Here is a 27,090-nt window from a genome sequence, read left to right as displayed (position 1 = left end):
GACGCGTTGCCGCTCGTTTTCAAATGTCCCTTCCAGGACGCCGTCCTTTTCCGGGTACGCTGAGCGCTGGTAGAGTGCACGGGACTTCCGGGAGGTCTAGGAAGTCGTCCCTCTCTTTGGCAGGAGGCGGGTACCTCTGCAGGTGTAGACCCAGGTCCTGCGGACCGGCAGAGTGGACCGGGAGGGGTGGGGTGGGACAAAGTGGCTGCAAGCCTGAGGCGAGGTCCCCCGAGGCTGCGGCTGTCCGGCCAGGAGGTGGCCATTCATTCCTCCATTGTGGCTGAGGAGCGAGGGCCCCTTCGGGGGCTCTTTCGAAGTCTGTGCCTTTACCTGAAGGAGAGCCATCCTGCGCTTAACCTGGGGTGCTGCCGGCCTTCTCAGAGCGGAGGGCGTCCCCCTTCTTCCACCCTGCGGCCCAGGTGACCGCTGCCATGGCTTTTCCCCATCGTCCGGATGCCCCAGAGCTGCCTGACTTCTCCATGCTCAAGAGGCTGGCCCGAGACCAGCTCATCTATCTGCTGGAGCAGGTCAGTGCCTGCCACGCTGGGGGCCTTACTGTATGAGCAGCACTCACTGGATGCATAGTTCTTTCTTACCGAGCTCCCTTGGTCTTGCTCTTGGCCCTTGGTATTGTCCTTGGAGCTTCAGTGGCAGGTCCAAAATGAAGCACTCAGGGAGGGAAACTTGGGACGATCTGGCCAGAGAGTTAATGGAAATCCCCCCTCCCCCCCCCCTTTTTTTCATACAGACAAGGGAGACACCACTAGTGCCAAGCATCACTGGGGATGGAAAGATGGTTAAGACAACTTTGTCCTTAGAGTTCTTACGTTCCAGTGGGAGCAGTATGAAACACAAATTACCACACACAGGGTATCATGTGGTGAACGAGTGATAGCTAGGGCGCCTGAAACAATCATTTGTAGCTGGAGTGATCTAGGAGTTTCAAGGGGCTGGAGTGTGAAGATGAGCGTATTTTCCTTGGAGATGGGAGAGGATGTTCCAGGCAGAAGGACTGGTAGGAGCAAAGTTGAGGAACCAGGGAAGGACAGGCATGTAATACAGAGAAGAGAGGGATGAGAAGTTACACAATAGGCATTAGGCAGCTACTGAAAAATTTTCCCCAATATGTGACATGAAGCAATACTTGAAGATGATTCTAATAGCCATTGTGAAGTTGGATAAATGGGCAAAACAAGAAGGCCAGTGAGGAGACCATAGATCAGACTGAAGTAATAAAGGCCCACACAAAATTAGTGGCAGTGGAAATGAAAGGAATTGATGGGGTTTTTTTGAGTCAAAGACTCAAGGACATTGATTGGTCGTAAAGGTTAAGGGAGAAGCAAAGCTGAGTTTGACATTTTTAACTTGAGCTAATAAGAAAGTAATGCTATTACTGTAATTTTAATGGATTACATATATAGTCTTTTGTTTAATGTTCATATTCCCCACTAGATTTGAAGGTCCTTGAGGACAGGGACATACCTATTTTGTCCCACATGTATACCTAGTGAGTACCTAGCTTAGAGTCAGGCACTTAGCATGTGCTTAATAAATATTTGTTGCATGAACATTGAATAGAAATGAGAAAAAGAATTAGAAAGAGGAACAGTTTTGGTGGGGGAAGTTGAATAGTTTGGGTTTGGATAGGATGAAGTTAAGATGCTAGGAGGAAATACTGCTTGTAACATCAGAAGATAGAAAGGTAGAATTGCAGCTAGGGTAAAGATGGAGACTTGGGAGAACCTCAGGGGATGTGGGACCATATTTTATTTCTCTGTAATATGTCCTGTAGTGGTAGCACAATGATTGGCACATGAAAGACACCCAAAAGATGTCTGAGGAATTGAAAAGAGATGCTAGTTAGAACCACTAGTTCTGGTGAGATCCCCATGAAAGAGTAAATGAGACCAAGGATAGAAACTTGTAAATAGAATGACCTGAGGAAGAGCTGCCCACAAGGATGACTTAACGTGGCCAGAGTGGATTTCTGTGCAGTAATGTCCTCTTCAAACTAACTTCCTCTGACTTAATTCTTATTAATGGGCACTGCTATTCAGGCTTGAAACCTCAGAATCATCTTTGACTCTTCTTCCCTCCTCACACTTAACTAAACCAGTTGCTGAGTCCTGTGGATATTTATTTCCTTACACCTGACTTTTTTTTTTTTTTTTTTTTTGCGGTACGCAAGCCTCTCACTGCTGTGGCCTCTCCCGTTGCGGAGCACAGGCTCCGGACGCGCAGGCTCAGCGGCCATGGCTCACGGGCCCAGCCGCTCCACGGCATGTGGGATCTTCCCAGACCGGGCACGAACCCGTGTCCCCTGCATCGGCAGGCGGACTCTCAACCACTGCGCCACCAGGGAAGCCCTACACCTGACTTTTTAAATGGTGATTATAAAATAACACTAACAAATTCTAGAAAATGCAGAAGATAAAGTGTAAAGAAAAAAAAATCACTTACAACCCTACTATCAGATACAAGCACTGTTAACACTGTTAATTTCTTTCAAGTATTTTTAAAAATTCGATTACACATTCCATGTATCTCTTAAAAAACCTATTTTTGTTCACATCACCACCAGCCTAAATCGGGTCCTCATTCATTACCACAGGCTTGGACTGCTTGTATGTCTTTTGTTTTCTTGCCAAACCCCACGGCATGCCGCGCATCCCTGACCAGGGATGGAACCCTCACCCCCTGCGGTGGAAGCGCAGAGTCTTAACCACTGGACCGCCAGGGAAGTCCTTGGGCTGCTTGGACTGTTGCATTAACCACATAAGTGTAGTCCTTATCTCTAGTTTCTCATGTCTCCAATCCATTTTACCCACAGTTCCCAGATTTACCTAATGAAAATTCCCAGCTGATTGGATGCTTCAGTGTACAAAAGCTTTCTATTTTTCCTTGTTCCATAGAGGATCAACACCAAACTCCCTAACTTGGCATTTGGGACCCTTCATGCTCTAATTCCTGTCAAAGATTTCCGTCTTGTTTCACACCATTCCCCTACATCAAGATTTCTCGACCTTGGTGCTATGGACATTTTGGGCTGCTTGATTCTTTGTGGTGGGACTGTCCTGTGCATTGTAGGATATTTAGCAGCATCCCTAACCTCTACCCACTAGATGCCCGTAACACCCCCTGCCCCAAGGTGGACAATCCAAAATGTCTCCAGACTTTACCAAATGTCCCCGGGGGGGCAAAATCAGCCCTGGTTGAGGACCACTGCCTTACCTATCAGGCAAACTGAATTGCTTGTTCTGCCCTTACCATTCAGCCTGTTCTCTTTTCCTGGCCTTTGCTAGATTGCCATCTCAATCTATCACTGCCAACATCCTACCCATTTGTCAAAGCCTAGTTGAGAGGAAGCTTTCAACGACTTCCCCCTCTCTTCTGCTCAGTGTGACCTCTCCTTCCTCTGGACAGATGAAAGGGCAGCATCAGGAGTGATGAAGCGGGAACCAGGAGACAGGGATTTGGCATGAGAGAGTGGGTGTGAGGGTGAGGACTGTCCTGGGTTAAGTTTTCCACCTTGAACATAGGTTATTTTTGTAATTAGAAGAAAAATGCCATTTAAAGAGATATTTGGCAGTTAGTTGAGGGGCTGGAGGATACACGGTGTGGTTTTGTTTTGTTTGGCTTCGTTCAGCAGGAAATCGATTGGGTTATCAGGAGACAGTGGAAGAGGTGGTGGAGTAGAGGAGCAATGATGTAGAACAAGGTCACAGGCGAGCAGGAGGGTTGAGTGACAAGGACTTAACCTTAGAAAGAAGGTGAAATATCTTTCCACTGGTACAGAAAATGAGAAAACAAAATAGGTGAATATGTAGAGAAATGTCAGCTGTGGATATAGGCAATAAATAAGGTGCTGGGGTAGATGAGGTCTAGTGCCCTTCCAACTCAGAGACTGTGCTTCTATTAAGTGGATGGCTGGATGAGCTGTCAGCCGAGGGAGCTCGTGTGACCTGAGAGTAACCCAAGATACTGTGTCTCCTTCAGCTTCCAGGAAAAAAGGACTTGTTCATTGAGGCAGATCTCATGAGCCCATTGGATCGAATCGCCAATGTCTCCATCCTAAAGGTACCTGCCCCTTTCCCCATGTGGATCAGGCCCTTCTTTCCTATTAAGCAGTTTTTCTTTTGATGAACAGTATATATTACTGAAGAGTGACTACCCTTATAGGGTAAATAGGGGATGGCAGAGTTACAGTAAATAGGGGATGGCAGAGTTACGGTGACAAGGGGGGATTGATACTCTTTGTATTGTTTTTGAATTGTTTTATTTTGGGGTTTTCTATTGACAGTTTGAGGAAGGTTCAGTGGGATGGTTGTCAGGGAGGTACTTAGACTGCTAGAATTAGTATAAATAGGAGGGAGCCCTTCCAGAAGACCCATCATTGTATCGGGCTTTGGGTTTCCAAGCACACTTATATCCATTGTTTTGTTGGATTCTCTCTGTAGCAACATGAAGTAGACAAGCTGTACAAAGTGGAGAACAAGCCAGCCTTCAGCTCCAGTGAACAGTGAGTGTCTGGGAGACTCTGTCTCGGCTCCAAGCTGGAGGAGGTCCCTACACATTGGCCTTTGATTGGTCCTTGGCCGAGATCTAGCACCATGATGTTTGTGACATGGTTTGCTTCCCTCCTCTTTTACAAATTCATCCTTAGGTTGTGCTTTAGCCTCTTAATTGGTCTCCCTTTCTGCGGTTTCTCCCTCCCTTGTCCTCATCTCTCTTTAACCCAACCTACCATTTCTAACCAGATTGAATAATCTTTCAAAAATATTTTCATTGGGCTCTCCTGAAGAACCTTCAAGGCTTCCCTTACTTACCGAGTGAGGTCCTCATTGTTCGTCATAGATTCCAAGGCTGCCTCCAGGGAGGCCTCTCACCCCCTTTCCAGCCTGGTCTCTTTCATGTCCCCACTATTCAGCTCGCACTTTTGCGTGCTTCCAGGCTCTGCACACGTACCTCCGTGTTTTTGGCCACTCCACCCACTCTGCCTGAAATTCTCTCCTCTCCTCACTGTTCTTGCGACAAATATCCAGCCTTCAGAATCCAGCCCCACCTCCTCCACGCAGCTCTCAGTTGCCATTCCAGGGTGATTTTCTCCTCCTCTAGATTTGCATGGGGTTCAGTGTTTGTCCTGTTCACCTGGTACACAGTCACATCCTGCCTGTTGTCTGGTGTTTGTTTTTATTTTTAATACTTCTCAACTTAAGTAATGTACACCCTCCCTTAGAGGAAATAATTCTCCTAGATACATGGAGAATACATCCATGAACCCCAGTTTGAAGAACACTATTTTATATACTTTCTTGTATTGTTTTTTAACACTTGATTGTTAATATACTCCATACATATGTGCATCTTATTTTGCCCAATAGACTGTAAATTATTTGAGAGCAGGAACTCCTGGGTCCACCATAAGGCCAATAAGTGCCCCCCAACCCACCACGATATACCTGTTTTATCGAGGGGAGTCTTGTGTGTGTGTGTGTGTGTGTGTGTGTGTGTGTGTGTGTGTGTGTTTTTAAACTCTTAATTATATACTCATATTTTTTAAAAAATTTTATTTATTTATTTGGTTGCACCAGGTCTTAGTTGCGGGAGGTGGGCTTCTTAGTTGCAGCAGGCGGGCTCCTTAGCTGCGGATCCAGGGCTCCTTAGTTTTGGCTCACCGCCTCCTTAGTTGTAGCATGCTAACTCTTAGTTGCAGCATGCATGTGGGATCTAGTTCCCTGACCAGGGATTGAACCTGGGCGCCCTGCATTGGGAGCGCAGAGTCTTATCCACTGCGCCACCAGGGAAGTCCTGGGTCCTGTGTGTTTGGTATGTAGTGAGCCAAAAGAGCTGGCAGGGCTTTGGCTGGGGTGAGAACTGTAGCAAATGGTGAAAGAGTTGGCATTGTTTAAGTTTCTTCTAAGCTGCTATCACCAACTTCATGATTTTTCTTCACTGAGGTTTTTTTCCCCCTTCTCTCCCATAGATTATGCTTCTTGGTCAGACCTCGCATCAAGAATATGCGGTACATTGCCAGTGAGTGTGCCATGGTGTTCATTATAACTAAGACCTGGGAAAGGGTGGGAAGGTCTAAGGACCCTGACCATAAGAACCCTTTAATAAGAAAAGAATTGTTTGGGTAGGCCATACTCCTCGTAGAGGCTCTCTGCTTCCTTGCTTCTAGTCTAACAAAGGTCCATGGCTTTTGAGTTGCATCCTTTCTGTCTGTAGATCTTGTCAATGCTGACAAAATGGCTGGCCGAACTCGAAAATACAAAGTGATCTTCAGTCCTCAGAAGGTGAGTTTTGACCCTGGTGGAAATGACATCGGGTAGAACAGGACTGGGGACTAGGAAGGGGTAAGGGGCCAACACTATATAGCTGTATCTCCCGCAAAGCAAATTATAGGTGACTGAGCAAAATACCTGTCACCGTCTTTTTATTAAGGTAGCAGAGAGTCTGTCATCAAATTGCCCCGAATATAGATTGTATAGTTGTGAGAGATATCCTCTACATAGATTTCTTTAAGTGAAAAGATTGACATTTTTGAAGTAGAACCTGCTATGTATCCCTTCTAACACCAATTCCTATATAGTAATGGTGCACAATGTTATGGCTTTTCAATGACTTTCTCCCTATATCCCTTTAATAACAAACACAATAAATCTTCACCCTCCCGCCCCACGCTCATCGAAGGCATGTGGCTGGGCTGCCCTTGGGTTATCAGAACCATACCAGTGTACTTTGGAAGAGGTTTTTCTTACACAGGGTGCAGTAAAATGGTCTCTAAGCTTGGAGCAGCTGAGGGAACTGAAGCCCACAGTCACATAGTGAATTAACATAGCCAGGCTAGGTTTCTTCCATCTTTACCTCAATAATTGCAGTAAGTGTTAGGTGATCTGTCATAGTATCTCCGTTTCTCAATTCCATCAAGCTCCCCTGTCATCCCCACATCAACGGGGTGCATTGTAGGTACATCCTCAACCTGATTGATTGGGAGGAATGATGTACCAGGTCTATACATTGCCCGTCGTAGGACTATACAGTTATACCAAGTAGTGCATGCCACACTTAGAGCAGGTAGAAATTAAAGTTGAAAGGACAGGGATTTATTCCTTTGCAATTTTCCCAAGAAAATTCTAAAGAAAATAGAAGCAGTAGGTAAGACTAAAGACACTGAAGCCAAACTGTCTGGCTGTGAATCCATGCTTTAGCACCTATTACCTGTGTGATCTTGGATAAGTTACTTAACTGCTCTGTGTCTCAGTTTTCTCATCTATAAAATGGAGTTGATAATAGTACTTATCTCTTTTAAATGAGGTGACTTTCAGTTTCTATTAAGAAGTCTAGAGGAATCATAGGCTTATATTGTTTTCTCATCATTTAAAAGGAATAAGAGGAAAGAACCAATGATCTTCCTTTGAAGATCATTTGAAGATTGATAGCACAGTCTTACAGCTATTAATCCTGTTTAGGAATACAAATATACCAAGTGTAGCATTATTACCAGGGCAAGAAAATTATTGAGTAAAATAACCGATCAGAATTAGAGGTTACTTTTGAATGTTATTAAAGGAGCTATAGCAGTAATCTCTAGTTTTTGGAGTCTTACAAAACCCTGTTTTTCAAATTATACTTCCAAGGACAGATTTGTTTAAACAGGGAATAGAACAAATTGTTAACAGTTTCAAATAATGCTACAAGCCTCCATATCACACAGAAAAAAGAAAATTGATATTTTTATGAATTTTTTTCTTTCTAACACCCTATCTAATCAAATTTTTTGACCTGATTTTCCATTACAGGACAGTGTCTTCCTTAGTTGCTGTAGGGAAGAGGAATTTTCTCTCTCTTCCTGAGACTCCCTTTGTTAGTTATGAAGATTGGCAGTTTTCAAACTGGGCTATGGAGTTCCATTAGTTAGCATTAAAAGTAGCCCTGTAGGGACTTCCCTGGTAGTGCAGTGGTTAAGAATCCACCTGCCAATGCAGGGGACACGGGTTCGAGTCCTGGTTCGGGAAGATCCCACATGCTGTGGAGCAGCTAAGCCCGTGCACCACAACTACTGAGCCTGCGTTCTAGAGCCCGTGAGCCAAAACTACTGAAGCCCGCGTGATACAGCTACTGAAGCCCAGACGCCTAGAGCCCATGCTCCACAACAAGAGAAGCCACCGCAATGAGAATCCTGCGCACTGCAATGAAGAGTAGCCACTGCTCTCCACAGCTAGAGAAAGCCTGTGCACAGCAACGAAGACCCAACACAGCCAAAAATAAATTAATAAAATTAATTAATTAATTTTTAAAAAATTAAAAAAAAAAGTAGCCCTGTAGGATTTCAGTTTTACTGACATAAATGAATGAGGGATGAATAGGACTCTTCTGTGTAACCATAAAATAAGGAGCACATAGCATTAATCTTCCACACCTCATAGAATTATGAGGATCAAGAGAGGTAATACTTTTATTTTTTATTTATTTACTTTTCAATTTTTTTTTTTTTTTTTTTTGAGTGCGTTGGGTCTTCATTGCTCCATGCTGGCTTTCTCTACTTATGGCAAGCGGGGGCTACTCTTCATTTCAGCGCTCGGGCTTCTCATTGTGGTGGCTTCTAGTTGCGGAGCACAGGCTCTAGGCGTGCAGGCTTCAGTAGTTGTGGCACACAGGTTCAGTAGTTGTGGCTCTCGGGCTCTAGAGCACAGGCTCAGTAGTTGTGGCACACAGGCTTAGTTGCTCCACGGCATGTGGGATCTTCTTGGACCAGGGATTGAACCCGTGTCCCTTGCATTGGCAGGCGGATCCTTAACCACTGCACCACCAGGGAAGTCCCTCTTTAAAAAAATGTTTATTTATTTAGTTGGCTGCTCCGGGTCTTAGTTGCAGCATGCAGGATCTTTAGTTGCGGCCTGTGGGGTCTTAGTTGGGGCATGCATGTAGGATCCAGTTCCCCGACCAGGGCTTGAACCCGGGCCCCCTACATTGGGAGCACAGAGTCTCAACCACTGGACCTCCAGGGGAGTCCCGATGGCACAGTCTTACAGCTATTTATCCTGTTTAGGAATACAAATACATCAAGTATAACATTATTACTAGGGCAAGAAAATTATTGTGTAAAATAACCAATCAAAATTACAGGATACTTTTGAATGTTATTAAAAGAGCTATAGCAGTAATTTCTAGTTTTTGGAGTCTTACAAGAACCTTTTTTTTCAAATTATACTTCCAAGGACAGACTTGTTTAAATAGGGAATAGAACAAGTTGGTAACAGTTTCAAATAATGCTACAAGCCTCTATATCACACAGAAAAAGAAAATTGATATTTTCATGAATTTTTTCTTTCTAACACCCTATCTGATCAAATCCTTTGACCTAATTTTCCATCATAGGATGATGCCTTCCTTAGTAGCTGTAGGGAAGAGGAAATCTGTCTCTCGTCCTGAGACTTCCTTTGTTAACTATGAAGATCGGCAGTTTTCAAACTGGGCTATGGAATTCAATTAGTTAGCATTAAAAGTAGGTCCATAGGGACTTCCCTGGTGGTCCAGTGGTTAAGACTCCTTGCTTCCCCTGCAGGGAACGCAGGTTCGATCCCTGGTTAGGGAACTAAGATCCCCATGAGCCACGCAGCATGGCCAAAAAAACATAAAATAAAAAATAGAAAATAATTTACAAAAAATAAAAAAGGAGGACAAGTCACTGGCCTTTCCCCATCTAAGAGCGGAGGCTCACCTGTGTTCTTGGCCCCATCCCTGCCTGCTTTCTCCACTCTCTTGCTTCATCAAGTAGACTCTTATATCTTCAACCATATTTATCCCTTCTAAACAGTTCTCTGTCCTCATCTCTTGTCCCTGACAGCGACTCTCCCTTAATTTGTGGCCAGACTGAAGAATTATCTGCTGCCACTGCTTCTGCTTCCCCACGTCCACCTTCACCTTTTTTTTTTTTTTTTTTTTTTTTTTGCGGTACATGGGCCTCTCACTGTTGTGGCCTCTCCCGTTGCGGAGCACAGGCTCCGGACGCGCAGGCTCAGTGGCCATGGCTCATGGGCCCAGCCGCTCCGCGGCATGTGGGATCTTCCCGGACCGGGGCACGAACCCGTGTCCCCTGCATCAGCAGGCGGACTCTCAACCACTGTGCCACCAGGGAAGCCCCCACCTTCACCTTTTAATCTAGTCGCCTAAGATCTCCATTGTCAAATCCAGTGATGTCTATGTCATGCTCTTCCTCCTTAACTTCTCTGGCATTTGAGACTGTTGCCCATTCTTCCTTGAAACTCTGCCTTTAGAGGTGCTATTTAGGGGTGCTGTTTTCTCCTAGTCTCACCTCTCTATGTATTCTTTCTCGGTCTTCTCTGCCCGGTCTTGGACTGTGCACCCTTTTAATTTTGGTTCCCTAGAGTCCTGTCCTAAGCTCTCTTCTCTCTGTATGTTCTTTTGGACAAGCTATCCACTTTAAGTGCAGTGTATGTGACTTTAGCCCCCAAGGCTGTCTGTCCAGACCTCCCTCGGTGTCTGCAGAGGTCCCATGGACATGTCCTAACCAGAACTCCATCCCTGCTCTCTCCACACCATTGCTTTTTACCTACACCTGCTCCTCCTCCTCTGTTTCTATAGCACTGTCATGCCCTGCTTCCCGTCGCTGCTGGCAGGACCCACCCTTCCCTGACAGCTGAATACTTTCTCCTTTGTAAAGCTTTTCTAGTCAATCAGGGAGAAAAAAAGCAGTTGACTTAATAAGTGAATGAAATGGCTGAAGAGGAAACAAAGCGTTGGGCCAGTGATTCCAGCGGTCCTTTCTAGATCTAAGAGTCTGGGTTCTTTTGTCTTTTTCACTGGGTTCAGTAAGTGTGGTCCTTGGGCTTCCCTGGTGGAGCAGTGGTTGGGAGTCCAACTGCCGATGCAGGGGACACGGGTTCGTGCCCTGGTCCGGGAGGATCCCACATGCCGCGGAGCGGCTGGACCTGTGAGCCATGGCCGTTGAGCCTGCGCGTCCGGAGCCTGTGCTCCGCAACGGGACATGCCACGACAGTGGGAGGACCGCGTACCGCAAAAAAAAAAAAAAAAAAAGAATAAGTGTGGTCCTCATCAGTGACCACAGAGGAACTCCAGAGAAATGGAAAGAATGGAGAAGGGGGTTACTAATCAGCTTCCCTTTCTCTTTCAGTTTTATGCGTGTGAGATGGTGCTTGAGGAAGAGGGCATCTATGGAGGTGAGAGGAGACGGATATGAGTGGAGAGGGGGAGGACATGTGGAAGAAGGCCGTGATGGTTGTTCCCCGTACCCATCTCCTTTTCCCTGCCTTATTCCTGTTGGCCTGGCAGGAGGAGAGGGTACTGAGAATGGGAAGGAAGACCCCAAATTAGAATACTAGTGGGGCTATAGTTGAAAATCACCGATGCCCTCTTCTTACCTCCCAAGACTCCCACAAGCAAAACTCGTGCCTTCCCTCCTGTGTGCATTCCTCACTCCATCCTCCGTGCAACACAAACCTGGTCGCCATCCTCCCTACTGGAAATCCTGCAGTGGCTCAGAATAAAGCCCAGGATACTCAGCATGGCCTCCTGTGCCTCTACAGTCTGGCCCCTTCCTGGCCCTTTAGCCTCCTCACGTGCTACTCTTCTCTCCTGACTCACTACCCTCCAGCCATGGGGACTTCACACACCAGTTCTTGTTGCCTAGAATGTTCCTCACCCTACAGCTTTTTGCCTACCCAAATCATACTCAAATTCTAAGCCAAATGTCTCTTCTTTAGGGAAGTCTTTCCTGTGCCTGTAGTTGGGGTTAGATCCCTGAAATATTTGTGCTCATAGGTTGCTGTTTTACTCCTTTGGAGCATATAACTGTAGTTAGATTTGTCTGGTGTGTACTCTCTCACTACCTTGTCAGCTCCAGAAGTCAGGAGCATGTCCATTCCGTTTACCACCATGTCCCCAGTATTTAGCCTAGCACCATACATATGTGGCTCTCCGTCAGTATTTGTCCAATAATGCATAAATGAAGGAGTGTTTCATCAGCACTTTTGGTCCGCACTCTAACGAAAACACACCACTGAGATCCCACTGTATTACAGGCTGTTACGTACATGTCTCCTTTCCTCATCAGCCTGTGAGCCCCTTCCGGGCAGAGATTGTATCTTATTCGCCTCTGAGCATCCCGTGCTCAGTGCAGTACCTGGCGTGTGGCAGGCACTCAGGAGTTTTTGCACGGCTGTAGTGGAGCTTCCCTCTTAATGTGGAGCCACGTGCCTTCGGCAGGGAGGCTGATGCTGTCTGTACCCACAGATGTGAGCTGTGACGAATGGGCCTTCTCTTTGTTGCCTCTTGATGTGGATCTGTTGAGCATGGAACTACCAGAATTTTTCAGGGACTACTTCCTGGTAAATGCAGGGCCCTTGGGTCTTGGCATCAAGGAGTCGGGACAGACATGGGGTCCTGTGGGCTAGAAATATGGATTCAACCTTCATCCACCTCATAATTTATCATGAGTGATAGTAATTTGGAGACGGAATACCACTGCTTGAGGCTCATGGGGCTTCCATTGGGGCCAATGAAAATGGACTTTTGCAAGCATTGCCCAGACCCTGCCTTTCTGCTCAGGGCTTCTAGGCCTATCCACTTTCCAGATGGATCTGTCGGGTTGATCCATATCTTTGTGGTCCATGTGGTCCCTGCAGGAAGGAGATCAGTGTTGGATCAACACTGTGGCACAGGCCTTGCACCTCCTCAGCACGCTCTATGGACCCTTCCCTAACTGCTATGGAATTGGCAGATGTGCTAAGGTGAGCAGTTCTGTGTCCTGATAGCCCCTATTCACTTGTTTTCTAACCACCAAGGATTGTTCATGGGCATCTGGGATGTGAGGTATATTCTTTACCTTGCTTTCATTGCTCCAGAGTAGGTCCCCAGAGGGGAGAACTTGTGTGGCTAAGAGAATGGCAAGGGCCCAGGACCTCTAGGTAGCATCCCTAAATCTTTGGGGGCGGAGAGACTCCTTCACTGGTGTGGGGCAGGATGAGGAGGGGTAGGAACAGGTGGGAGTAGTAGAGGTAATATCGTTAATAATTAGCTCCTCTCTTGGGGTCAAGGAGAAGGATCACATGGAAAGGGGTTGGGTTCTGTAGGTGTGGGGCTGCACAAGGGACCTGGACATAAGATTGTGAATGTCTTGGGCCCTGACAGATGTCACATGAATTGTGGAGGAAACTGGAAGAGGAGGAGGATGGTGAAACCAAGGGCCGAAGGCCAGAAATTGGACATGTCTTTCTCCTGGACAGAGGTGAAGTATGCTCAGCACTCCTCTCATCTGTCGACCCTAGAAGATACGGGAATATGGGAAACATGGTGGCACAGCTGGGATCCTCAAGTTGAGCCTGTGAATGCCAGCGTTGACTGGGGACGTGGGCACTTGGGCCCCATGGAAGGCACTTGAGCGGATACTGAGCAAACTGGGTGGGAGGCTGCATCGGGGAAGACCCTCACTGTCGGGGATCTCGGTTTCAGACGTGGACTTTGTGACAGCACTTTGCTCCCAGGTGGTTTACGAGGGTCTGGTGGATGACACCTTCCGCGTCAAGTGTGGTAAGTGGCATCTTAGTGAGACGGAGGGGTCCTCAGCTCCTGGAGCTTCCCACGGTGAGGGTGCAGGACTTGTGGGAGAGACCCAGGCTTGGAGTGAACTGCTGCCTTCCAAATAGTTTGGGGGAACGTTTAAATCTTTATTTCTTTTTTTTGGGCGACACTCCTTGGGGGATCTTAGTTCCCTGACCAGGGATGGAACCTGGGCCCCTGGCATTGGAAGCTCAGAGTCCTAACCACTGGACCACTAGGGAAGTCCCTGGGGGACCTTTAATGGCAGTTCCGGAAAGAAAGGGGAAGGAAGGACTCATCAGAGATCCTCAGAGCTGTTTCCTCTGCTCTCAAAGGGAGTGTCGACTTTGGCCCAGAAGTCACATCCTCTGACAAGAGTCTGAAGGTGCTGCTCAACGCCGAGGACAAGGTGAGCACATGGGTGCTGGCAGAGGATTTCCCCAGGGCCACTGCCACCATGAGGCTGTGGGCCCCGGCACTGGGAGGAGAGGCCGAGTCCCCAGGACAGAGGGGCACCCAGCCAGTTAAGAGCACAACCCAGAGCACACAGCAGGGATTTGACATGTCCTTACTGATACCAGCTCAGCTTTCTTTGTACTTCTGCTAGAATAGCTGAGCACTCTCCCTGAGCCGTTGTTACCCTGATGAGGCAGGAAGGAACGAGGTATGTGTCTGTATAGTAATTTGTTCCTGTCTCATTCTCCTTGCAGGTGTTTAATGAGATTCGTAACGAGCACTTCTCCAATGTCTTTGGCTTCTTGAGCCAGAAGGCCCGGAACCTGCAGGCCCAGTATGACGTGAGGCTCCCAGCCCGGGTCCTCTGTTTCCTCAGTGGCTCCCCAGGCTACTGCCCTTTGGCTCCCCTTCTGATGCTACAGTGGGTGGGAACTGAGGGAGGGTAGTGTTTGCTCACATCTGAGGGCAGAGGGGCTGACCTCATGGGAATGTCCCCACAGCGCCGGAGAGGCATGGACATAAAGCAGATGAAGAACTTCGTGTCCCAGGAGCTCAAGGGACTGAAGCAGGAGCACCGCCTGCTGAGTCTCCGTAGGTTTCAGCTTGAGGGTAGGGCAAGGGGAACCCTGCAGAGGAGATCTGGGAGGAGATCCCTGTTCATTTGGAAAATAGTGCTCTTCTTTGGTCTAAAGTGTGAAGAAGTGCTCCTGCACTTTGCCTTAAGAGGTCCTTATTCTTCTGGACAATAAAGAGGCATTCTTCCAGAACCAGGATATGTCAGCTCCCCTTTTGTCCTGTCTGCAGATATCGGGGCCTGTGAATCCATCATGAAGAAGAAAACCAAGCAGGACTTCCAGGAGCTCATCAAGACTGAGCATGGTGACTTGGCTACTTCTCCTGCTTCTGCTTCCGTGGCTCCCAGTCCCAGCCCGCCCTGAAAAGATGCTCTCTGGCTCTTTCCAGCTGACGCTGGCTGTGTGGAATGTTGGTTCCTGCTAGAAGCCCTGGGGGCCCCTTAACCCACCCCAAGGATGAAGAAAGAGATGGGGAGACAAGACGCCCATTAGCATAGATGGCAACAGCTGAGCAGCTCCCCCAGTAACAGGCTCTCCTCTGATTATTTGCAGCGCTGCTGGAGGGCTTCAGCATCCGTGAGAGCACCAACTACATTGAAGAGCACATAGACCGGCAGGTGAGGCGGGAAGGGGGGAGATATTGGGAACAGCGTTTAGAGGTGGGGCCCAAGCGGAAGCAAGAGGAGAGCGTGTGTTATGAAACTTGAATTCTCCTTGACTCTTTCTTCCTGTGCAGGTGTCACCCATAGAAAGCCTTCGCCTCATGTGCCTTTTGTCCATCACTGAGAACGGTGAGCCCCAGGGACCAAAGACGCCAGATTGAAAAGCTGTACCTTAGGGATAGTTCCCTGTAATCTCGTGGATTCTTTCCCCTGTAAAATAAAGCAGCTTTTGTTTTGGGTGAAACATCCCCAGGTCATAAGGTAATTTATTGTTCCAGCCCTAAACAGGACCACATCCACCCTCCCCAACGCCCCCGGCACACGGCCTGTCCCATCGTAGGATTGCAAAGGGGTAGAGCCGAACGGCATTTCTCTCATCATTCCATCTGGCCTCCTACCCGCAACAAGATTTCATAATCAAGATACAGTCCAGGAAAAACCAATTTCATAAACATTTTAAAAGCTCAGATTCTGCAACCTTTCATGGCAACTTGTTTTGAATGTTGAAGTCTTCCAGTTGGCAAATATTCTTTAAGGTTGCTTTCTACCCAAAGACGTTATTTGCTTATTCTAAATCCCCTTTATTGTAGTTGGAAGTCCATTTCTTCTTACCTCTGTGGAGAAAAACATCTAAGGCTGCACTTTGGGAACTCATTTGAACACTTTTCCTATTCCCCACTAGCTGTTGAGCAGTTCCCCAGAAAACTGGCCCATAGCCAGAGAGAAATGCACGGGAAGGCCCGTGTCCTCCCTCCTGGCGCATCCCACCCCCCACTACGGATTAGATTAGCTTTTGTTTCGGTGTCGCTTCCTCGGGGCTCTTCCTTGGAACTCTCAGATCCAGGCTATATCTTTCAAAAAGCAAGCGTAAATTTAGGAGTCAATTTAGAATCAGCTGCATAGGATGCAAGGTTAACGTTATGTACTGACTCCTTCCTTCTGACTAGGGTTTTTTTTTGGTGGGGGGACGAGGGTTGGTTTGTTGGTTTGTACACTTTAGGGCACCTCAACTGGCTCATGAACCTTTATCTTCCTTACCCTCAGGTTTGATCCCCAAGGATTACCGATCCCTGAAAACCCAGTATCTGCAGGTAAGGCCAGGAGACTGTGTTCTTGAGGGAACTTGGTGGAGGGAGGTCATTGGACATTTTCGAAAGAGGCAAAAGAAGAAATGGTCCCTTTCCTGTCCCCATCACCCTCCTGTTCCCATGCAGCCTCCCTCTCAGAGGTTGTGGGGATGGTCACCTTTCAGCACGCAGAGACCCTTCCCACTACCCTTGTTTCACTCTCCTCCCCTCTTATGTGGCCAATGCGGGGGGAATTTGAACAATTCAGCTGTTGGACCCAGTGGTGAGTTCTTACTCCTGGATTCTCCCTTTATTTAGCACCTTGCGGGGCGTCAATACACCTTTCCTTCCAGGTCCTTCTCAAGTCCTACCTCCTCTGTGAAGCCTTCCCCACCTCCTTACATCGACAGCTTTCTGTGCTCTTTAATTGTTCCGTGCTGCTTTTATTCTTTGTTTGGCATTTGGTGATTTCTGATATGAAAATCTTCCCCACAAACAAGTGTGCGCTGCTCAGGACACAGAGCACATAATCCTCTCCCCCACCTCCATATCACCTAACAGTGCTAGGCCCTTGGTGAACGCTCGGTAGAGAGCTGAATTGCATTTTCTTCAGAGCTATGGCCCCGAGCACCTGCTAACCTTCTCCAATCTGCGGCGAGCTGGGCTCCTAACGGAGCAGGCCCCGGGGGACACCCTCACAGCTGTGGAGAGTAAAGTGAGCAAGCTGGTGACGGACAAGGCTGCAGGTGAGCAGGGAGTACAGGTAACCCCTTTCACCCTCCTCGGCTGTTGTTGCCCGTTCTCTCAATAGGCAGAGCACCCTGGTGGGGAGAGAATGAGCTGGGGAAGGAGAAAGTGATTCCTTACTGTTACTGTCCTTACTGCCACTACTTCTGCTTGTAAGAGCAGCTTCCAGTTATTGAACACTGACGTGCTAAGCCTTTTAGATACACTTTCTCGTTTAATCCTCGCAAAGTTTCCGTGTGGTAAGTTTTATTATCTCCATTTTACACATGAGGAAACCGAGGCTTAGGGAGGTTAAGTGACTTCTTCAGGGCCCCTTAGTAAGTCAGATTTAACTCCAAAGGCCGTACACTTAACCAGTAAACTAGGATCACCCTGTAGATTGCATTTAGTAGAGGGCTGGTACCCTGTAGGAGGAGGAAGACTGCGGGTGGGAGAAAGGTGGTGATTGTCTTAATCAGTTCCAGGGAACTGTAGGTGAACGGCTTTGAAGGGGATCTTCAGATGTGATAGGTCCTGCTATTTGAGAAGAGGGGGTCCTGTCATTTCCTGAGTGGTATCACCTGTGGCAGCATCATTAATCCATAAACCTTAGATGAAACCAGCGCAGATTTCTTTCCCAGGAAAGATTACTGATGCCTTCAGTTCTCTGGCCAAGAGGAGCAATTTCCGCGCCATCAGCAAGAAGCTGAATTTGGTATGTAGAACAGGGGTGGACAAGGGAGGCAGTGGGGTCAGTCCTTTGTGAAGTACTTTGAACCAACAAAATCCTCTCTGCCATTTTGTTTTTATAAAGATCCTTTTGTGTGGTAGCATTATAGCATGAGCTTAATAATGAGACAAGACACAAAGGTTCATTCATTTAATGAACACGTAACTCACACCTACCAATGTCAGAGAATACACTAAGTGCCGCTTCAGTGACAGACATGTCCCATGTCGCTGAAGGGTCAGAAGGGTCCCTCTTTCCAGCGAGCATGGAAACTCATTCAAGAGAATCAGCAGGCACTGAACAGCTTTCATCTTTAGTTATGGATTCTTTTTTTTTTTTCCTCCAAGGCTATTGCTGTTTCTTACTTTAGTTGAAGTAAGAACTGTTCTTAGGGGTATGCCACTTTTCTCTGACCCTGTAAAGGACTGGAGGGCTGAGTGGCCACTTGCCTCATACAGTCCCCTTTGCCCTCTAGATCCCACGTGTGGATGGCGAGTATGATCTGAAAGTGCCACGTGACATGGCGTATGTGTTCAGTGGTGCTTACGTGCCCCTCAGCTGCCGAATCATCGAGCAGGTGAGAACGAGTGGCTCGCTCCTGTTCATATTTCATGCTCTCTGCTTTCTCTTAGTCCCTGGCCTGGCCCAACTTTTAACTACCTGAGTGACTAGCAAGAAATGTGACAGTCTGGCTGCTGCTAGACTTGAAACTAGCGCTTGTGCCTTCCCAGGTGCTGGAGCGGCAAAGCTGGCAGGGCCTGGATGAAGTCGTGCGGCTTCTCAACTGCAGTGAGCTGGCATTCACAGGTGCATGGCCTTGCCCAGTGGGGGCGGGGTGAAACAAGAGGAGGGCCGGATGCATCATCCAGTAGTGCTGGTGAAGAGCTGAGTCTGGTCTGGTCTTTGCAGACATGACCAAGGAAGACAAGGCTTCCAGTGAGTCCCTGCGCCTCATCTTGGTGGTGTTCTTGGGTGGTTGCACATTCTCTGAGATCTCAGCCCTCCGGTTCCTGGGCAGAGAGAAAGGTGAGATCAGGCTTCCGTGGGATCTGGGGAACAAAGGGCAGCCCTCAGGAAGGCTTCTTTACTGGCCTCTGGGTACCACTTGCTGGCATCTTGCTGTGGGCTGAATAGCAGGAAGCCCAGTTCCACCAAGCGTGGCAAGTTGCTGTGCCCAGGAGCATGGCACAGACGCATCTATGACTATAAACTGGTGCTCTGACCCAGCCAGGGCCGTGGAACTGGAGGGGCTTGACATGGCTGGTGTTAGGGGCTTAAATCTGCCCTCAGTCATGTATGGTGTTGCTTTTGACTCCTTAGGGTACAGGTTCATTTTTCTGACAACAGCAGTCACCAACAGCGTTCGCCTTATGGAGGCCATGAGTGAGGTGAAAGCCTGAACTTTTCCCGGCCAGTGTTGATGTCTCCCTGGACATGTTCCGCAGTGGGAGGCAGGAGTTTGAATCCCAGCTGCTAATAAAATGTCTACCAACTATGCTCCTAACAGCTGGGGAGCAGGGAACTTATTTGAATTTAGAGAACATATCTGAGGAGAGAGTTCACTTCCTGCCCCCAGGATATTTCTTTTTTGTTTATGAAGTACAGCCCATGCTGATGAGATAAGGAGGAAGAGGATCTTTTGCTAAATCCTGTTTGAGTATCATTGTAAATAAAGCCTCTACTCTCAATGTATCAATATTATGTTTAGTTCTAGACAGGCACTTCCATGTTTACTGGTGAAGCAGAGGGAGCTTTACATAGGGGCTTCGTGTATTCTACGGCCTGGACTGGGTAGTAGCTCTGGGCCTGGTCTGGTTCTTCCTTGAAACTTGCACTGTACTGGACTTTCCTCAACCATAAAATGAGGATTACTTAGATGATCAGTACCAGTTAGATGATTGCACCCTTCCAATTCTAAAATTCTGTGATTCATTACACTTTAGAAAAAATGAGCTTGCTATGGTTTTAACTTAAGGAGTCGCTTGAATTTTAAGCCTTTTGTTTCTTATTGCAGAATGAAAGATTATGTCCCTTGTTAGAGCAATTTCAGGCATTGGCAAACTGTGCTCCTATAAAGGTTACCAGTGCCCTCCTAAGTGCTGATTCTAGTGACCTTTCTTTCCCTTTACCCTTTAAAAATTGTGAACACTAACCACATCTATTAGTGGTCGTCTTCTAAGTTGATCTCACTGATGATCCCCTTTACCTTCTTGTAATTCTCATATTCAGCTTCCATGACACACTTCTTTGTCCTCCTGCATTCTCCTAGGCTGCACTTCCATCTCCTTTGGTTCCTCTCTCTGTGTATCCTCCTTTGTTGCATCTCCTGTCTCTGTCCTTTATTGTTATCCACTTGCCCATCCCAAACTTTTGTCTCACTGCTGAGATTCACGCGATTATTTACAACCTGGTCGTTCCATGGGCAGTTCACACTCAGCATGTCTAAAATAAACTCTCACACTGAACCTCGTGTCCCCACTTGGGATCCCTAAATCTGCTCCTCTTCCTCTGTTTCCTTAATTGACATCCTCATCATCTACCCAAGTTTTGTTCATGCAAGAAATTATATCCTTGGGACTTCCCTGGTGGTCCAGTGGTTAAGACTCCGTGCTCCCAATGCAGGGGACCCGAATTCAATCCCTGGTCAGGGAACTGGATCCCACATGCATGCCACAACTGAGAGTTCAAATGCCACAACTAAAGATCCCACATGCGGCAACAAAGATCCCACGTGCTGCTACTAAGACCCAGTGCAGCCAAATAAATAAATAAAATTTTAAAAATCAAAAGAAAAAAAAGAAATTATATCTTCGACCTCAGATATTTTTCTTTTTATCCCCCACATTCAGCTGGTCCCCTTACCCATTATTTCTAAATGCTTCTGGTTCATCTTCTCACCATCCCCATGGCAGAGGTACTTGTTTTTGGCCTGGGCTTTTGCAAAACTGTTCCTCCCAAGCTCTGCCTCCTATCTGTTGCCCAATCCACAGTGCTGCCACGTCTTTTTTTTTTTTAATTGGGGTATAGTTGTTTTACAATGTTGTCTTAGTTTCTACTGTACAGCTGAGTTCCCTGTGCTGTACATCAGGTTCTCATTAGTTGCCTATTTTATACATATTATTGTATATATGTCAGTCCCGATCTCTCAATTCATCCCACCCTCGGTGTCCATACGTTTTTTCTCTACATCTGTGTCTCTATTTCTGCCTTGCATGCCACTTATTAAAAGAAAGATCCAAACCTGTGGTGTTGGATCATCAAAAGTATTCTTTCCATAGGAGAATGATAATGCTGTGAGTGCAAATTCCAAGGAAAATGCAGTACCTCAAGTATCTAGCTAGAATCTTGACAGTGCTACGTCAAGCTAGTGTGCAAGATCAAAGACACTGCTGACAGGGCTGTTAGTTTGTAGAAAGAATATTTGGCAGTCAGAAAAAGTTCTATGCCCAAATGAATAAACAGTGGCAGTGCATTCTAGAACAGTGCTGTTCACTAGAAATATAAAATGGTCCTTTTTAATACACATTACAGAGTGTTTTACATGCTGAGTATGTGCTCTGAATTGTTATCTTCCAACGGTTCTATGATCGTTGACCACGGGATCTTTGTTAGCTTCAGAATTACAGTGTAAAGCACATTATAGCAAAATCGTCTTATGTCTGGATACTTACAACCGTGGCCCTGGAAACCTGTCTGAAGATCACAAGTTTTTGAAGCTTTCTGGAAAACTCTCAGGTTAATCAACAAAGAGCGCAAGTAAATTTAAAAAGTGGTTGCCTGCAGGCCACATACTAGTGGTGCAGATGTTTGGCACGCGCTGCTCATGAGTTAAAGGATGTTGAAAGCACCAATGAAGTTTTTCCGAAAGTGAGAAAAACACGGTCCGGAAGGTGAAGCAAACAGGCATCCTTTATTTTTCCTTCATGGAAAAGACAAATGAAGAGAATTCACAGAAGTTACAGTTGACCAATACACATGGGGAAAATGTGCAATTTCAGCTATAATCAAGCAAGTATGAATCAAACAAGGAAATGCCACTTTGCCTAGCAAAGTGGTTTAAAAGGACAGTAGTACTCCATACTGCTGAGGGTGAGGAGGGTACTCTTCCTTGGTGGTGAGGGCAAATTAATAAATACAGCCTATCTGGAGAGGGAGCATAAAGTAATTACACTTCTAGGAACCAACCCTAAGAAAACAATGCAAAATGCCAAGTTTTAGGTATGAAGACATTTATTTGTACAAAGTACAACCTAAATATCCATCGATGGCAAAGTAGTTGAATTATGAATCTACACACCAATATATTACACAACCATGAAAAAAGGAAAAAGTGATATATAAGCATTAAGGCATGTAGCAAGGATACAAAAGTACTTTGTCGATTTTGAGTTTTTCAATTTTTATATAACAATTATATAAATCCAGGTAATTTGAAAGAAAACCACGATCCAGGTAATTTCCATTCATTTACCAGTCGTTACTTGGGCAAGTCACTCAGACCTTTTTGAGACAGTTCCCTTTGTAGAATGGCGATAATACCTAGCGGGATGGTTGGGGAGATTAAATGGGATCACTCGTCTAGAAAGGTACCAGGCCGGTGAGCAGGGTTCAGTGTCCGTCCCTTCCCTTTCCCTTTAGGTCATGGTTTCCTACATCTGGGGAAACTGCTCGGTCCCCAGCCTTGCTGCCTGAATGAGCAAGGGAAACAAATTACGGCGCCAGGCTTTTCTGTTAATCCCTCTCATGTCACCCCTCCGGCTGAGGGCGGCAAGGCCGTTTACGCGCCACGCCGGGGAGATCCGGACACCGGGCGGTCTCTGGGCGGCGACGGGCACTTCGAATCAAAACCGCGCCGGGGCGGGGCGGAACTCCGAGCAGGTTGCCGTCTCGCAAGGTTTGGACGTCCCCTCCCGGCTACAGCAAAGCGAGACAAGAGAGCCGCGCGCACGCGCACACAGCGATCCGGTCTCCCGCCGGCGCGCGAGCGCTTCCCACGCCCAGTGCGCGAGTCCCCGCCCCTAGCCACGGCGCGCCGGGGGGCGGGGCGAGGCGGGGCTTCGCGAGGAGCCACGGGACGCAGCACCAATCGCGGCGCTCCTCCGCCTCAGGGTTCGGTTTGAAATTCTGCGCAGGCCTAACGGCTCGCGGAACGGCTACCGGGAGTGAGACCGCCGGTGCTTGCGGGTGGTTGCTGCGCTCGGGCCCGCGTGGAGAGGGTCGGGGCCTCGACGCCCGCTCGCTTGGAGCGTCCACCATGAGGAGAAGGTGCGGGTTGTGGGGGAGTCGAGGGGGCGTGGGAGGGATCGGTGCCGGTGCCGGTCCCGGGTGCGGGGCGGTGGCGGGGCTGGGCGGAGTCCGAAAGGCCGCCTTAGGCCGTGGGCCGGGGTGTCTCGTTAACCGGCGCCCGAGTGAGGCTGGAAGAAGCCAGCCACGGTTGGGAAATGGCGAGCCGGTGCACGGGCCGCGGGCCCTTGGCGGGGTGGAGGCCAGACCTGACGCGCGCCTTCCCCGGGGCCGCGGGCTCCCGCAGGCCCCGACGCCCGGGTGCGGGCCGAGCGCAGGTGCCCGGGAGAAGCGGCGGGAGGCCAGGCAGGCCCGCGGCGCACCCGGTGCGGGGCGGTCAGAGCTGGCGTCCGCGAGCCCCACCCTCTCCGCCAGCAAAGCGTCTCAGGTGCTGCTGCTTGGCACCGACGGCTTGTTCTAAGTCCTGAGTCTTTTATGGTCAGTGTTTCTAGTTTTTCTTTAAATAAAGACGTGCAGTTTTTAGTTTATCGTTGCTTTTCGATGTATCTGGGTTGCAGTGTTAACACTTTACTTGAATTGGAAAGATAGCTTGGTTTTCTTGCAAGTTGAAAAACTCCGATAAAGGAATTTTTTTCCCCATCGTTTTAACAACTTCTCAGGCAGTGCTGGGAAAGGAGTGTCCGAATTGAAATTGGGACCAGATGCACCACACTGCCACCTACCAGCCTATGACTTTGGGCAAAAATGTTGAATGTCAGTTTGCTCATCTCTAAAATAAAAATAATGCTGGTGCATAGGACTTTTGTGTTAAAAGCGATGCAGATTGTTAACCTTATTTTCTATAAGTAGTGGGTGAAGCATTGTGATGATTCATTATTAAATAATTTATAGTTATTAGTCAAACTGATTGATGTATGGCTTTGTAAGTTTCCTCTTTCCATGATTACTAATTCCGACCGTTCTTTTTCAAATGCTTGCCCTCGTGAGAATGGGAATGTAGTACAAATCACTGGTACCATTGGAAAAACAGATCTCAGGTGTAAGGTTGTGGATTACAAATATCTTATATAAAAGCACATTTAAGCTGCTGTGCGTTTCAGCTAATGACGCATTTTGAGGACTAGTAAAATTTTAAATGACATTTTACAGGAAACTCTTACTCCAAGTCCATTAACAGTTTTTGGATTGTTCAGGCATCTACTGCTTTCAAGAAAGTAAATGAAGAGGGAGGAAAAGTTATCAATTAACTTTGGTTCCAGGCTGACAGATATAATTAGGCTTTAAAAGAGCAACTGGAATTACTCTACTAACAAAACCAGACTTTCAGGTAATCTGGATTTCAGGTATTCATATTTAGAGAGGACTGTGGGGCTTCCCTGGTGGCGCAGTGGTTGGGAGTCCGCCTGCCGATGCAGGGGACGCGGGTTCGTGCCCCGGTTCGGGAGGACCCCGCGTGCTGCGGAGCGGCTGGGCCCGTGGGCCATGGCCGCTGGGCCTGCGCGTCCGGAGCCTGTGCTCCGCAGCGGGAGAGGCCGCAGCAGTGAGAGGCCCGCGTATCGCAAAAAAATAAAAATAAAAATAAATAAATAAATAGAGAGGACTGTGAGAAGTATGCCTGAGGAACATGATAACCAGAATGGTCACTGAATTGACTATTGGCTATCGATTTCTGAAGCAGGTTGTACAGAGGAGCTTAACAAAGCTTCTCTGGAGGGCTGTTCAGGAAAAAATAGGACAGTGTATCAGTAGAATGCTGCCAGAAGGTAGGAAATCATTTAGAGGGTCATTTGGGATATCTTCCAGTCTAGTGACTTAAGTTCAGGAGACTGGAAAAATTGGCCCCCTTTTCAACCTCTGTATTCTTGGGTGGTATTCTTGTAAGCACCCTCAATTTTTCAGTGATGTATTAAGAAAAAAGTCTCAAGTTTGCACCTTTTAGGGGATTACCTGAAACCGTTTAGAAAGGCACTACATAATTGTACCATGATGATTATTTTTGTAACATTTTTTATGCTTTTATTTTTAAAGTCTTATTGAAATTTACAATGTTGTGTTTAATGTATGCTGTACAGCAAAGTGATTCAGTTATACACATATATATTCTTTTTCTTTGTGGTATGCGGGCCTCCTACTGCCGTGGCCTCTCCCGTCAGGGAGCACAGGCTCCGGATGTGCAGGCTCAGCGGCCATGGCTCACGGGCCCAGCTGCTCCGCGGCATGTGGGATCTTCCCAGACCGGGGCACGAACCCGTGTCCCCTGCATCGGCAGGCAGACTCTCAACCACTGCACCACCAGGGAAGCCCCTATTCTTTTTTTTAAACACTATTTTATTTATTTATTATTATTTTAAAATTTTATTTATTCATTTATTTTTGGCTGTGTTGGGTCCTCGTTGCTTCGCGTGGGCTTTCTCTAGTTGTGGCGAGCGGGGGCTACTCTTATATTGTGGTGCGTGGGCTTCTCATGGTGGTGTCTTCTCGTTGTGGAGCACGGCTGCAGGCCCACAGGCTTCAGTAGTTGCGGCTCACGGGCTTTAGAGCGCAGGTTCAGTAGTTGTGGCATACCGGCTTAGTTGCTCTGTGGCATGTGGCATCTTCCCAGACCAGGGATCGAACCCGTGTCTCCTGCATTGGCAGGCGGATTCTTAACCACTGCACCACCAGGGAAGCCCCACATCTTCTTTATCCATTCATCTGTCAATGGACATTTAGGTTGTTTCCATGTCTTAGCTATTGTAAGTAGTGCTGCTGTGAACATAGGGGTGCATGTATTTTTTCAAATTATAGTTAGTCTGGGTGTATGCCCCAGGAGTGGAATTGCTGGATCATATGGCAACTCTGTTTTTAGTTTTTTGAGGAACCTCCACACTGTTTTCCATCGTGGCTGCACCAACTTACATTCCCACCAATAGTGTAGGAGGTTTCCCTTTTCTCCACACCCTCTCCAGCATTTGTTATTTGTAGACTTTTTATGATGGCCATTCTGACCAATGTGAGGTGGTACCTCACTGTAGTTTTGATTTGCATTTCTCTAATAATTAGTGATGTTGAGCATCTTTTCACGTGCCTGCTGGCCATCTGTATGTCTTCTTTGGAGAAATGTCTATTAAGGTCTTCTGCCCATTTTTCGATTGGGTTGTTTGGTTTTTTTGTTGTTGAATTGTATGAGCTGTTGGTATATTTTGGAGATGAAGCCCTTACCTGTCGCATCGTTTGCAAATGTTTTCTCCCATTCTGTAGGTTGTCTTCATTTTTTTATGGTTTCCTTTGCTGTGCAACAGCCTGTAGGTTTGATTAGGTCCCATTTGTTTATTTTTATTTCTATTGCCTTGGGAGACTGACCTAAGAAAACAGTGGTACAATTTATGTAGGAGAATGTTTTGCTTATGTTCTCATCTAGGAGTTTTATGGTGTCATGACTTATATTTAAGTCTTTAAGCCATTTTGAGTTTATTTTTGTGTGTGGTGTGATGGTGTGTTCTAACTTCATTGATTTACATGCAGCTGTCCAGCTTTCCTAACACTGCTTGCTGAAGAGACTGTCTTTTCCCCATTGTGTATTCTTGCCTCCTTTGTCAAAGATTAATTGTCCATAGGTGTATGGGTTTATCTCTGGGCACTGTATTCTGTTCCATTTATCCAAATGTCTGTTTTTTTGCCAGTACCATGCTGTTTTGATTACTGTAGCTTTGTAGTATTGTCTGAAGTCTGGGAGGGTTATGCCTCCTGCTTTGTTCTTTTTCCTCAGGATTGCTTTGGCAATTCTGGGTCTTTTATGGTTCCACATAAATTTTAGGATTATTTGTTCTATTTCTGTGAAAAATGTCCTGGATAATTTGATAGGGATCACATTAGATCTGTAGATTGAGTAGTATACCATGATAATTATTATTCACAGTGACTGCACTCAGGTGTTGTAAGATCACACAGCTTTTTTGAAACATCCTTATTCAAAAATTCTTCTTGAATGTTTATTATATATAAGACACCATTCTAAGTGTTGGGGATTCAGCAGTGAACACAACTGACATCCTTGCCCTTTAGAGGTT

General features: G+C 47.0%; 2 protein-coding genes across 6 annotated transcripts in view; both read left to right on the top strand.

The window, feature by feature from the left end:
• The first annotated feature begins 209 nt into the window (after positions 1–209).
• VPS33B (VPS33B late endosome and lysosome associated) lies at positions 210–22,560 on the top strand. Its single transcript, XM_079914222.1, has 23 exons — positions 210–527; positions 3,997–4,077; positions 4,458–4,519; positions 5,984–6,033; positions 6,229–6,296; positions 11,159–11,204; positions 12,277–12,371; positions 12,669–12,773; positions 13,174–13,270; positions 13,495–13,572; positions 13,917–13,990; positions 14,292–14,378; positions 14,538–14,628; positions 14,842–14,916; positions 15,165–15,229; positions 15,349–15,403; positions 16,319–16,365; positions 16,955–17,087; positions 17,709–17,782; positions 18,273–18,374; positions 18,529–18,604; positions 18,707–18,823; positions 19,118–22,560. The coding sequence occupies exons 1-23, from the start codon at positions 432–434 to the stop codon at positions 19,195–19,197; spliced, it is 1,854 nt and encodes a 617-aa protein (XP_079770348.1). The 5' UTR covers positions 210–431; the 3' UTR covers positions 19,198–22,560.
• A 293-nt stretch (positions 22,561–22,853) lies between these two features.
• The window catches only part of PRC1 (protein regulator of cytokinesis 1), a 30,685-nt gene continuing 26,448 nt past the window's right edge, over positions 22,854–27,090 (top strand). For all 5 annotated transcript variants that reach the window (XM_079914538.1, XM_079914535.1, XM_079914536.1 and 2 more), the window contains exon 1: positions 22,854–23,062. In XM_079914538.1, the coding sequence (XP_079770664.1) occupies positions 23,052–23,062 (11 nt within the window). In that variant the 5' untranslated portion in view covers positions 22,854–23,051. The remainder of the gene's footprint in view (positions 23,063–27,090) is intronic.

This window comes from Stenella coeruleoalba, assembly GCF_951394435.1.
Source record: "Stenella coeruleoalba genome assembly, chromosome: 2".
NCBI lineage: Eukaryota > Metazoa > Chordata > Mammalia > Artiodactyla > Delphinidae > Stenella > Stenella coeruleoalba.
Note: the sequence above shows the minus strand (reverse complement) of the source record. Positions and strands in the feature narration are given on the sequence as shown.

Excerpts from the sequence above, each read along its gene's own strand:
- VPS33B (XM_079914222.1), top strand. The coding sequence starts at position 432 with ATGGCTTTTCCCCATCGTCCGGATGCCCCAGAGCTGCCTGACTTCTCC. Across the intron at positions 4,520-5,983 it reads GCCTTCAGCTCCAGTGAACA|ATTATGCTTCTTGGTCAGAC; the intron begins GTGAGTGTCTGG and ends TCTCTCCCATAG. Across the intron at positions 6,034-6,228 it reads GAATATGCGGTACATTGCCA|ATCTTGTCAATGCTGACAAA; the intron begins GTGAGTGTGCCA and ends TTCTGTCTGTAG.